General features: G+C 37.4%; 1 protein-coding gene across 2 annotated transcripts; it reads right to left on the bottom strand.

Annotated features, from left to right (window-relative positions):
• Positions 1-5295, bottom strand: LOC131986841 (glycine amidinotransferase, mitochondrial). 2 transcript variants are annotated; one of them, XM_059351977.1, is made up of 9 exons: positions 5143-5295; positions 4123-4335; positions 3748-3943; positions 3000-3190; positions 2729-2866; positions 2330-2494; positions 2135-2198; positions 1909-2025; positions 1-1170 (listed from the first exon to the last, which is right to left on the bottom strand). In XM_059351977.1, exons 1-9 carry the CDS (start codon positions 5209-5211, stop codon positions 1058-1060), a joined length of 1266 nt encoding a protein of 421 aa, XP_059207960.1. In that variant the 5' UTR covers positions 5212-5295; the 3' UTR covers positions 1-1057. The 2 variants fall into 2 exon arrangements, with proteins under 2 accessions (XP_059207960.1, XP_059207967.1); XM_059351984.1 differs by lacking the exon at positions 5143-5295 and adding an exon at positions 4519-4592.
• Between the last annotated feature and the right edge of the window lie 8021 nt (positions 5296-13316).

Below are 13316 nucleotides of genomic sequence, written 5' to 3'. Positions count from 1 at the left end.
CGACATACAAGTTTTTTAATGGCATTTATTAACATTCCACAATACAAAACATCACTTGCCATCATACCTTCCCTTGAATTCATTGTTTTTAAAATAAATATCAAGGCAGACCTGAAGAGATAAATCCTATAGCCAACTGTAGATGCAGCAAAGGAATCATAAAACATCTTCACAACAAAACAAGCATTTTTGCTTTGCACACAAAAGCAGCCAATCAGTTCAGTGAGAATGACTAGTAGCATATAACTGGCCCAGATTTGCAATAGGAGAAAAGGCAAAAGGTGTACAATATATGATATGGACCGCATACTTTTAAAGTAAATATATAAAAACAGTAATTGTCGGGAAATCCAATAAAGAGTATGAAAAATATAAATAGAACTTTGTCTGTTCAATCAATTAAAATCTTTACAAAATATACTAGCGATAAAAAATTTAAAGTTTAATGACCTACTTAACAACTTTTATACATTCCTTTAAATAAAAAAAAAATACTTTGGAAAAAGAAAGAATAATGATGTCTGAAGTTTCCATGAGGAGGTAGCTTCTCTCCTCCTTGTTTGATGACTTTCACATACCAAATTGTACCTTGTCCTCGCAGTTATGGCGTTCAGATGTTTGAGCCATAAACGATTCAGCTTCACAATAGCCAGGCCAGAAATGCAGTTAATATTGAGATTACGGATTGAAGTAAAGTTAATTTGTCGCTTAAATATCTGAACAAAGCTGTGTGCAAAAGCACTGTGTGATGCACAGCAATGTCAAATCAAAACAATTCATACACGATCATTTAAAGATCCATCCCAGAATAGGACTTTGGCGCCACGGGTCGTTATAAAGATCGCTGCATTATTAGTTTGTCACAGGTTTGAAGAATAAATTCTTCACATTTGATTTTGCAGCAGGTGGCACCAAACACACAGATTTCAAAATACGCTTTTAGGAAATTTGCCTAACAGTAGATTTGTGAGTACATACACAAGTGACTGACAATAAAGATTCCACACTGATGCTTTAATCTTTAAAGCTCAATAAAAACTGCCTGTTTCTGGCAAGGCTAGTGGAAGTAGGACTGCAGGGTACCACGGCGACGGACATCAGTGGTCCAGCAGTGGAAGCCACCACCCAGGGAGTTGGCATGGCGAATATTCACCTTTATGGTCTTGATACCTGCAACAGGAACACATTCATGCATCAGATACAGAATCCGGCTGCATCTCAATACATTAGAATATGATGGAAAAGTCAATTTCCAGTAGTTTAAGTCAAATAGCCCCAACTACGTATTGAGTGCATACACAGTCACGGAAAAAAAATATTAGACCACCCTTTTTCTTCAATTTTTGTTCACTGGTTAAGAGCTGACATCTAGCCATTTTCCATGGTTTTCTTGATAATCACCAAAATCATTATCAAGAAAACAATGGAAAATGGCTAGATATCAGCTCTAAAATTAAGCTCTTATGTGCTATTTTTGTTGTTATCATTATATTTGTCCAAACAAATGTACCTTTAGTTGTACCAGGCATTAAATGAACAAGAAATTGAAGGTGGTCTAATTAAGTTTTTCCACGACTGTAGATAGACATACTTTTCAGAGGCCAATACTTCCATATTTAACATACTTTTTTTTAAATTGTTCTTTTGTTTTTTGAGACACTGAATTTGAGGTCTTTATTAAATGTAAGCCATAATCATTATAATTAGAAGAAATTAAGACATGAAATGTTTCATTCTGTGTGTAATGGATCTATATGATGTGTTATTTCCACTTTTTGAATTTAATTACTGACATAAATAAACTTCTCTATGATATTCTATGTAATGATATACTTCTAAATACACCTGTACATCAAAACATCTGTAGAGAAGACGCAAACTGGAATAAACTTAAATACATGAACTCACCGAGGCTCTCAAACATTTTGTGAATGGTGCTTTCGTTACCGTCGACCATAACACGCTTCTCATCCAACATGAGGACGTTCATGGACAGCCACTTGGAGGACATCCACAGTGGGTGGTCTGCACAAAAAGGGAGAGGAGAAAGGAGAAAGGGTTTTTTTTCAGTAAAAAAAGAAAGAAAAAAAGAATGTTTTCCTATATGTAAGAGAAGAAAAGTTTCAGCACCCACCATCAGGAATCAGAGGTGTCGGAGGTTTCACAATAGTCCAACCAGCCTTCTTGAACATGTCGATCTGAGGTTAAAGGACAAAGAACAGCAGTGAACGTGAAGCACGTAGTGGTGTTGATCAAGTTAAAGTCCACAAGAGGGCAGCACAGCACACTGTAAAGACATGAAAAGCAGCCTTTCTCTGTCTGACAGTACCTGGCGACAAGGACGATCAGGGTTAGACAGCACCAGTCCTGGCCCGATGATGTTAAAAGTGGCATCAATGTGCATGGGGTTAGGGTCCTTGAATGAGATGATGTGGATCTTGTAGTCTGGCGCCAGATGACGGCGCATCCACTCAATTCCCATGTAGTTTGTAACCTGCAAAAAAAACATAACAAACATTCACTTTTATGTACCTGTATAAGTTTGTCAGTGAGTCAATGGTAAATTACTGAGAGTTTAACAGGAGACAAACTTTTCATTATCTAATCTTTCACTCTGCATGTCACAATAAACATTTCCCTTCAGACTATAGACTTTAGAATTTGTACCTCCAGTGCTATAGGAAAAAATGTCACCATCAGATAGTAGACAGTTTAACAGCCTCCATACCTGACTCCTCTGGACAAAAAGGTCCCTCCCAGCTCGGATGAAGTCCGCAGCATCGAAACAGGGCTCGTGCTCTGTGGTCACGAACTTCCCCTGGGCAGCCAGCTTGTGTCTGTCCTCCACCGTGCGGATGGGGTAGTCCTGAAAGAGAGTGATGATTGAGACTCGAGCCAGTAATCAGCAATATATGGTCTCTTGTTAAGGGGAATATGATTTCTTTTTGATGAAATTAAGAGCATAATCCCAACCCTTCAACATTTAAGATGTGGCTCACCTGATCATAAAGCTCATCAGCCATAGTGGGTTTAGGAGCAGTGGTCCACTTGGCACCGTTTCTGAAGTACTCCTTGATCAGAGGCCTATAAGCTCTGTACTCAAAGAAGCGAGCCCTCCAAGCCATAGGAGCCTCAATAATCTCATTCCCCACAACCATAAGGATGTCTCTGGGCATGGCAGCATACATGCCTGCAACACATTCAACAATACACGATTATTTTGCATAAAATATTCTATAAAATACAATGTGATGCTTTAATGCTCTTAACATACACATGGGATCATTCACTTTGGTAAAAGTGGCATTACAATTTAAAAATACATGCATGCAAGTCATGCCTGCAAAATGTATCAAAAGTAATAGTAGGCCAAGCCATAGTTTGATCATTATGTTATTGGACCATAATGCTATAGCTGCATAATTAGGTCTTTTAACAGTTATATATTCTTTTGTGTAGTAAAATTTACAAAATTCATCATATCCGTAAGTGATTATTAACTGTATTGTTGGGAAACAAATGTAAGGGGGTAAAAAGTACAATATTTGCCCTCTACTTATGTTTCAACTCCACTATAAGTGCATCATACTTGTACTTGGCTACATTAGGTATTGGTTTAAGTGAATTTGTGGATAAGTGGCTTTGAGCTGCAACTATTTCTTCACATGTACATTTTAGGCATGATTTTAATATTTATGGTGACTGCAAATCTATACAAAAGGCTTGTCAGCGTCACTGTTTCTTTACCTGATGATACGAAGTCTGGAGTTTTGTATTCCAGGGACCAGTCGATGGGCTCTGGCCTCCTCACAGTGACGCCCTCGTGTTGTAGAATATTGCACATTTCCTCAATCTCAGCAACAGCTTTTTTCAAGTGGTCCACAGGAAAAGACTGGCCCCCATGCTTCTGGTAGAAGGGCCAATACTTCTCATATGTGTTAGCCTGGTGAGAGGATCACAGAACAGAAACATGGAGTTATTCTTGGTGTCTCACACATCATTTTAAGGACCATTTTAGAGTTTTGCTGCTGCTGTTTGTTTATGTCAGGGAACTTGCACAGCTGTGGCCCACACATGAGCACTATCTGTTTTTACAGAGGTTATCTTGATATAGAAGCTTACTTTCACTTCCACAGTGAAAGGAGGCACTTGGGCGTTTTCAGCACGACCCACGATCACCTCCTCCAGAGGGTCCCATTCATTGTAGCTGCAGACGGGACATTCCTGCAGGGCAGGCACAGCAACGTGTTCAGCTACATGCTGCGGCTGTGCAGCTGCTGCACTGGAAGTGCTCTGGAAGGCCCTCTGCACCCATCCAGTCACTGATCGGCCGAGCTGAGGAGACAGAAAATAGATCAGATCCTCTTTAGTGTTTAGTTTTGTGAAAATGAGAGGGCTTTTTGTATAAATATGCAAATTCTTTAGTTCAAAACATATTTTCAGGTTTTAAAAAATCTGAAAAATGTGAATCAAAAATAGGTTTATTAGTTATAATCATAACTAGCTGTGCGTAATTACCATTCCTGTATGTTTGTATTATTATTATTTGATCTTAGTGGCAGACAATAAGTGCAATTAGACATGAAAGAGTTAAAAAAAAAAAAAAAAGAAGAAAAGAATTGGCTCAGCTTCAAACAGTGTAATAGTCTAGGCTGATAAAAGTAATACAGTGTTAATAATAAAAGCTTCTGGCAGATTTGTTTGATGGTAAAGCACACGTGTTATCAAGAAGACGCTATCTGCACACAGTCTGCTGGCTCAGGATCAGCTCCAGTGTCACTGAGTTTGGGAGCACACCTGTGCCAAACAGCTGTTCACTGTCACTCACTGATCACTGATAAAATAAAAAAAGAGAAAAAAAGCTCTCTCAGCAGTTAGAAACAAATCAATTCTTGGACTAAGGTCACTTTGACATAACCAGTGTTTCTTTGTTTTGTCTTTCGAATTGTATTTTCGTCTATTAAAATGCTTAACCAGACAGAAAAAATAAATTAATGAAACTGAAAGAAGCAGCTAGAGATGTAGCCTCGTGGAGGAAATGTCGAACATAAATTTCTTTATTCGCTCATATGTGCTTTTTAAACAAAAAAAGTACTTTTCTACATTTTTTTTAAAGAAAAAAAAGACCACCACAATACCAACCATGGCTCCGATCAGATGGGCAGCCTCGGCCCCTCTGCTACCTCCTCTCAGACACCTGACTCGCAGCATTGTCCAATGTAATATTGAGCGTGACAGTGAAACCACGACAGCGCAGGATCCCCCTCACAGTTTGTTAGTGAATGAAGACGCCTCAGCTCGCAGCCAACTTTATAGCAGTTGGTCAACAGTACGTGCTCAGTAGACTATTGGTCGGCTTCATGTCGTAGGGCAACGTGACCTGAGAAAAAGCATTTCTGAAACACAATCCCCGACGCCAGCAAATTCTTATCAACTGGGCCACTTGAGTTATGAGTTTCCAAGGCCGGGATCTTGAATTGTATCAAGAATATGTTTAATTCTCCTTGAAAACTGCGACTTTGTGAATTATATATCTGCAAAATAACAGATCAAGGAGCAGTATAAACCTACTAAAGACATGTTTGCATTGAATATATAACTACAAATTGCTGATATATTGGAATAAAAAAGAAGGAGAAACACACTGACAGCCTTTTAGCGATTTTATTATTATTTTCAGTGATTTATTATTATTTAATTTTTTCTTTGATTTTTATTGTTTTTGTTTCATGCATAAATAATATGCCCAGCCCAATAGACTTAAACAATACCATGAATTAGAAAAAGATACCAGAAAACAGAGTAGCAACATATATTACGCATTATACTAATTAAATAAACCATAACTGGGGTTTTTTCCAAGCTTTAGAAACAAAGGTAGCCAACTTATAACCAATTAGTTCTGTCATTGCCAGTGCACCAAAACATTTCTGGATTTCCCCCCCAGACATTTTATTGAATATAGATATTCTTAACAAATCATTAAAAGAAAAATATAGAAGAAAATGTGATTCATTCTCAAGCAAATTTAGTGAAGCTATTGAATGAGGCTTACTGTATATGCTGCTATCTGTGAGTGGGTGTTATGCTTCACTTTCTTGCTTATTTGCCTGTTTTGCCTGCTGTGTAATATAACATCATTAACAGTCTAACAGTGACGTCATTTTTGCTGGGAAACTTTACCAAACTGACTCTGGGAAGCACAGCAAAGGGTGAAAAAGGAGTGGACATAATCAAAGAAACCGATAGCCTTGTGCAGGCTGTGACACCACATGCTTCTCTGGACTGTGCTCACAAGAGTTTCACAACCCAAAGACCTCAGTGACCGCTGATATTTCTCCGCCCTCTAAAAAAAATCTCTGGCTGATGCCCAAGGTTCAGAAGATATGCACCAAGGATAGGATGCACCTTCAGCTCCCAGCAGCATCATGTACGCCACGTCCAAAGGTCACAAAGAGAACTTTATGACTTCAACCTATATTTAATCATTAAAGCTGCATTAATCAATGCATTGTCACCAGGGGTAGAAAAGCTGATAAGCAGATAAATGCAAGTCTGATATACACTGTGCAGCTACGATAAGAGTTCAGAAAGTTACTGCTCCTGGGTAAGAAATAGTAAGACACATAAGCCCTTATACAACTACAAACTGTCGCTGTTTTCATTAAACAAACAGGATAAAATGTGTCATTAAGTGATATTAAGGACTGCTGGTAGGTCTTGTAACCTGCAAAAAAAAACACCAAACATTCACCTTTATGTACCTGTATAAGTTTGTTAGTGAATCAATGGTAAATTGCTGAGAGTTTTGCATTAAAATTCATCATATTGCAACAATGGCTGTGGCTTTTAAATGAGAAGCATGACAGACCCGATTTTATTATAGGTAGCATCCTTATCTCCTTATCTGTGGATACATATTTTGTATGTCTTCTGTGGGTATTAGTGAAGTTTTTCTTGAGGAGAAGAAGGAGACCTTTCTTCTTTGTTTTTAACCTTTTCCTGGAGCAGGCGGCTGCACATCCAGAGATGTTTGACAATGAAAACTACTCACCTATATAGATAAGAGGAGCAATAAAACAGCCAGTGGCTGCAGTCTCACCCTGGGTATAAAGTTGGGGACACAGTTCCACTTTCATGGGGAATGAACCCTTCACCTGGCTGGCCCTGGCTAAATTAGGCTCTCCTGTGGTTCTTCTCTGCTGCACTGCTTTAACTGCTGCAAGACCAAAGTGCTGATTGCAGCCTCAGGTATGCATCTGTCTGCATGTGTCAAACTGTGTTTATTAGCAAAGCTTCACATAAAGGAAGTAAGGCCTGCTCTTTAAAAAGCTGTTCACTTCAGCCAAACATTCACATTGCATGTTAGTTTTTTGCTTTGAAACTAAATTGTATACACAATGTTTGGCTTCAAATGAAAGTTCAGGTTCAGGTTGTTTTAAGAAGAAGTTAAACTGGGCCACACATTCTGAAATACTTGAAGTATGCTGTCCATTTTAATAAAAAGAAGGAACTATGGACTACGCTACCTCATAACGTTATCAAGTCCTTTGTTATTGTTTTGATTGAGAGACCACTGGTGGACGGATATTACATATTGTGCTACATATAAAGCTCAATAAGCCATTTTAAAAGCCATCAGATTAAATTAAAAATGCATTATCACAAAGCTGACACTGAAAGGGAAATTAAACAGCACATATATTACATGTATTATCATGTTTTAATATCTTAATCCCACATGTAAATTGTTTAATTTGCACAATTTCACTCTGAATCTATACCATGTAATCTTTACCCACATGAACCTTCAGCCTGATTGATTAACAGCCTCTTCTGTGGAATGTGCAGGTGTTAGGTATAACAACAGTCCGTAGGTAAAACCTTTGTTGAGATCAAAAGGAAGGTGTCTCTGAGAGAATTTGGACTGTATGTTACAGAGAGTAGTTAAGGCCAAAGAAAGGCCAAAGCTGATAAGAAGCCACTGGCCGAATGAAGCAAGGGAGAGGCGCGAGATAAGACAGATGGAAGTTATACAAATAGGTGGACAGCTTCTAATCAGGATGCGTATTGCAAAGTAACCTTTGTCTCATGTCCTGCAAGAGACAGAGTGGAAATGTAAAATTTTCGATTGTCATTTCATATGCATTTCCATACATGAACAAAAGGAATAACAATTCTCCTAAAATCATACCAGAACAAAACTGTGCAGAAGTCAGCAGTGTTAAGAGGGGCAGCAGCAAATGTCGGGCACACGGCCATGATGGTCCAAACAGCTGTCAGTGCAAAGTGACAGCTGTTTAGAGATACATGGTTTTCACAGGACAACAGCATAATGCATATAAAGCAATTCAATTCTGTTTTATGGGGGAAAAAAATGTCAAATTGATCATGTCTTTAGTTTTTATAATGACATGCAGTGGTGGAATGTAACTATTTACTTAAGTACTGTACTTAGATTCAACTTTAAGGTACATGTACTTTACTTTAATATTTCCATTTTACATTATACTTCTATTCCACTACATTTTAGAGGCAAATATTGCACTTTTTTTACACCACTACATTAAGCTGACAGATTTAGTTACTTTTCAGGTCAATATATAACATAAAAATCATGATACATTTAAAGTGATTAATTTTTATTTTTAATTAAACCTCAAAACAGTCTATTAAGTTGGTAAAATTAGCCCTATCTTTACAAAATTAAAACGCTGTTTAGATAAATGCATCAATAAAAAAGAATCCAGTAATCTATTTGGAATATATAAAACAATCTGAGTGGGGCCATTCTGTATAATAAATACTTTTACTGTTGATACTTTTGTAGTTTTACTTCAGTAAGTTTTGAATGCAGGACTTTTACTTGTAGAGGAGTCATTTCACAGTGTGGTATTAGAACTTTTACTTAAGTAAGTGATCTGAAGACTTCTTCCACCACTGATGACTTGCAGTTAAAAGGATGTGATCCCTCACTGGCATCCCTTCTGTGATCACCGACCAGGTATCTCCTGAACCTCACATCTCTCCAGCTGAGGACAATTATGCAGATTCATGACACTGACACCCTGCAACAAGACCTTCAAGGTTCTCACACTAAATATGAGGCTACAGTGCTGAAAAACTATAAACTGTATTGAACTCGTTTCCACACAAGACAAAAAATTCTTCTCCCTCTGGTCTCCCTGCCAGGTAAGAGTCTTTTTTCACCAGTCATCTTAACAAAGCCAAGTCAACCAAGACCAGACTACCTCTACCATCTAACGGCTTTTATTCTAAATAGGCTAAAATTCACACCGTTATTATATGTTTTGTTAAGCAGCCTGAGTTAAACAAATGTTAGAAGATACCTAACACTGCTCCAGAACAATCACCGTCCTGCTGTGCACTACATGCAGTTAAATGGAATAGAGTTTAATATTGTTGGCACAAGCTGGAAGTATTCAAGTGCTGCATAAAGTAGAAAGCCATTCATCTTTAATCCATTTCAAAGTGTAGAAATAACTAGGGATACTGCAGTTGATACAATAGTGAAATTTGCAGGTTTTATTAATTTCATTTATTGGTCAATAATAATAAAAATCGTAAATGAAATATTCCCCAATAAGGCTTTGTATGTATGGACATCACCTGTATATATTTGTATCACTCATCATAAATGCACTTGACCAATCATCCACTACTTGTATATATTGTTTACTTCGTCATTATTTGTATTTATATGTACATTTTGTTTAATGTTTATTTATGCACTCTTTCTTTAACTTATTGCCCAGTTTTTTCTGTGTTTAACGGTTTGTCTTTTGTTGTCGGTCCGACGACTTTGATGTGTTACCTCTTTAGTACACTGAAGGTAAATGATCTGTGCAGCTCAGTACTGCACAACGAAGCCGTGTTATCATGTTTCAGCAAAGGAATATTTGCTTTGCAGAAATTTACAGCCTGATATCAATGTTTTTTCAACCTTTTAAAGTTGCTGATACTCCCCTTTATTTTTAATATTTATTTTTATGCCACTGAGTAAAGATGATCCTATGTTTGTCTCTGCAACAGCTTCTCGACAATTAAAACACTCAACTGAAACACAAACCAGTGGCTCTTCTTTATGGCTGGCAAGAGCTCATCCTCTCGATCAGGGATAGCAGGGACATTCGAATAGATAATGCCTTCAAATTGTGACTTTAATCTATAATTGTACAATATAATAGCAGTTGTAGTCATCTGGGGTTACGAAGGAGCTTTAATGATTTTATAAGTAAACTTGTATCTGATGCCTCGTGTGCAAAAACAGGCTGACATGTAGTTTCAGACCTTTTTATGACCTAGAGTGATTTCAACTCAACAAGCTAACACAGGATCTGACAGGATGTTGTAGGAGCCTGCAGCAGGTACAGAGTGTGTCTTATCCAGCCCTATTTGCTATCCTTTATCTATAGATTGGATGCCAGTTACAGCCTCACACAGGGTCTTTTTTGGCAGGGTGCTGTGGGGACAATGTGCATACTGACTTAGTGAAAGACTTCTTTGGTTGAGACAGCTGCAGAGTACTCCGAACACCTGCAGCAAGCTGCCACTGAGACACATCTCATCAGATTTAACTTTCCAAATCAGTACATTCCCGCAGTGCAGCACAGCTGGCTTACCAAAATAGGAATCGTTAAATCTCAACTATCAGGTTCCAGCCTTCTGCGTCATTACCTGTAGGGGTTTGAACACCATGACACATCATGGAAACATGATGTAAATATGATATGATAAATAGACATTTTTACAGTATTGCATGCTTCCAAGCTCTCTAAAAGATGTAAGTACTGTATTTAGGAGTACTGTAAACATTCTTCCTACATGTAGGGCCATTCAGAGTATCTAATTGCATCACATGAAGTGCAGTCTCAATTTACTGCGTGACTCTGGTTTAGTCAGAGGAGGCGGCCTGTCTGTATCTGGTCACCACTAGGAATAGATGTTGGCCTTAACTTAGGAAGACCATATCAAGTGACTTGGCAAAGTAATTGCCCAAGACTAGTAGACTTTAAGGTCACATTTATATCAGTTAATGGTATTTCTTCTACTCTATTTGTTCGGTTTCTAGAGAGATTAGGATTTTTAGGTCATACTATAATTTTGCTTGGTTTCTAACATCAAATTCTTACATATAGACAGGAAGTTGGCATACTTGATTGGAGAAGATCTTACAAAGTTCAGTATATGAGCAAAAGTGATGCTCTCATCTAGTGATTTCAGCAACTATTTCTGCAGCAATATTTAAGCAAGATGGTAAAAAGATTATGTAAGAGCAGTGCTGAGAAAAAAAACAAACATCAGATAACAGCTTACCATGAAGATAGAAGCATTTTAAATGAGAGACAGTGAGACCAAGAGAGGGTTAAATTGTAGAAGAATTCAGTAAAAAGGGAGGAGCCAATTGCAGAAACTGAAGCACTGTTACTTTTTTTGAGCTGCTGCCAAGAAAACTAAATTGCCAGGCAATAATAATTGAAGAGGCAGGCTGAGACAAATTAAAGTACACAGGAAAACACACACAAAAAAAACAACTAAACTGAAAACAAACTGGAATGGCACGAGGAACACAGGCAGGTAATCCAACAAGAACCACATGCAACAAAAGCAGATGACCTGATGCTGAATAATACACCGGGGACTAATTAACTCATAAAAAAAAGGTGTCACAGAAAACATGTAGGAATAAGGTAAAGGAAGGAAGTAAAACAAGACATGGCACATGAGGAGAGGGACTTTCAAAATAAAAGCTGCAAACAAAAATACTAGGATCATGACAGAAGGAAGAATGGATCTATGTAACTTCATCCAGATGATATTGAACACATCTCCGCATTAGTAATATTTCAATAATATACAGTCATTGATCAACCTTGTTTTCTCTCATTTCTTGTTCATTTTAATGCCTGGTATAACTAAAGGTGCATTTGTTTGGACATATATAACGACAACAACAAAAATAGCTCATAAGAACTTAATTTTAGAGCTGATATCTAGCCTTTTCCATGGTTTTCTTGATAATGATTTTGGTTATTATCAAGAAAACCATGGAAAATGGCTAGATATCAGCTCTAAAATTAAACTCTTATGAGCTATTTTTGTTGTTATCATTGTATTTTGTATTATTATATTATTATTTCCATGACTGTATAGGAAAAATATAACACTATAAAAAAGGACCCACTCTGTGGAAAGAGTACTGCTACATTAGATAACTAAAGTATATATTTTGTCTATAATGCCCCTATGTGTTGTTAGAATAATCTGTGTGTCTGTCTCTGTGGGCATCACTGTCTATCTGTGTGTGCATAAGGCACTATCTGTGTCTGTACCCTCTATGTGCATTGATAGATTTATCATGCAAGCTGCTTTGCTATAATGCTCATGTGCTAATATTGTTGTTAAAACTATGGGTAAACTAAATACATTTACTCCATCTGCTTAAACCTCCTCTGCCCTATTTAGAGTAAGGTTCTATCACCACATAAAGATATATTTTATATTGATATGTCTGTTACAAAATCTGTGTCTCCAGTAATATCTCTGCAGGTTGTTTATATCAAGGCAGGAGACGGTGATTTGAAGTTTGTTGCAGGTCAGGCCATGTGACATGATGTGCTAAGCAGAGAGACACATGACAGCTCTGCTTAGGGACATGACTGTGTCCACATATTGAATAAACTGACAAATCAGCAGATCGAAAGGAGGCGACTTCTGGAAAGATCAACTTTAATAAACTTGTGATAGGCTATAAAATGGGTTCAGGGAAATTAGACTGGGTCCAGACCTCACGAATTGACCAGCCTATGTGTTGTCAGGAAAATGTAGATTGAACCCAGAGACTCTGTAACTGCACATTTCTTGACATATTGTAATAAAGTGAAGTTAAACTGAGAACTCGGACGTCTCCTTCTCATCCTTCACCATCAAACGATCGGCGCGGAAAAATAGATGAGAGGTTTCTGTGTTGGAGTCAGATAATTTAATTTTAAAGGTTTCCTCAATATATTTCCCAACAATGTTTACTTAAGTACAACTTCTAATTGCAGGACTTTTACTGGAAGAAATATTTTTAAGTTATACATATAGTAAAAAAAGACATCTAACTTCTCACACCACTGGTGTTAAGGGATAACAGTTAGGATATGCAATGCTGCAATACTTTTTACACCAGTAATGGTCAATTAACAAACACAAATATGACATATAAGAAACGCAACTCCTTTAAATTACGATTAAAATGTTGCAAAATACATTATTCCATGCTTTATATTTGCTATATATCATTATGGATG

This window comes from Centropristis striata, chromosome 2, assembly GCF_030273125.1.
Source record: "Centropristis striata isolate RG_2023a ecotype Rhode Island chromosome 2, C.striata_1.0, whole genome shotgun sequence".
NCBI lineage: Eukaryota > Metazoa > Chordata > Actinopteri > Perciformes > Serranidae > Centropristis > Centropristis striata.
Note: the sequence above shows the minus strand (reverse complement) of the source record. Positions and strands in the feature narration are given on the sequence as shown.

Bases quoted from the DNA above. Each gene is read 5' to 3' on its own strand.
- LOC131986841 (XM_059351977.1), bottom strand. From the start codon at position 5,211: ATGCTGCGAGTCAGGTGTCTGAGAGGAGGTAGCAGAGGGGCCGAGGCT. The intron at 4,336-5,142 runs GTTGGTATTGTG...CTGTCTCCTCAG, and splicing joins CCCATCTGATCGGAGCCATG to CTCGGCCGATCAGTGACTGG. The intron at 3,191-3,747 runs GTAAAGAAACAG...AATGTGTTGCAG, and splicing joins TCCAGACTTCGTATCATCAG to GCATGTATGCTGCCATGCCC.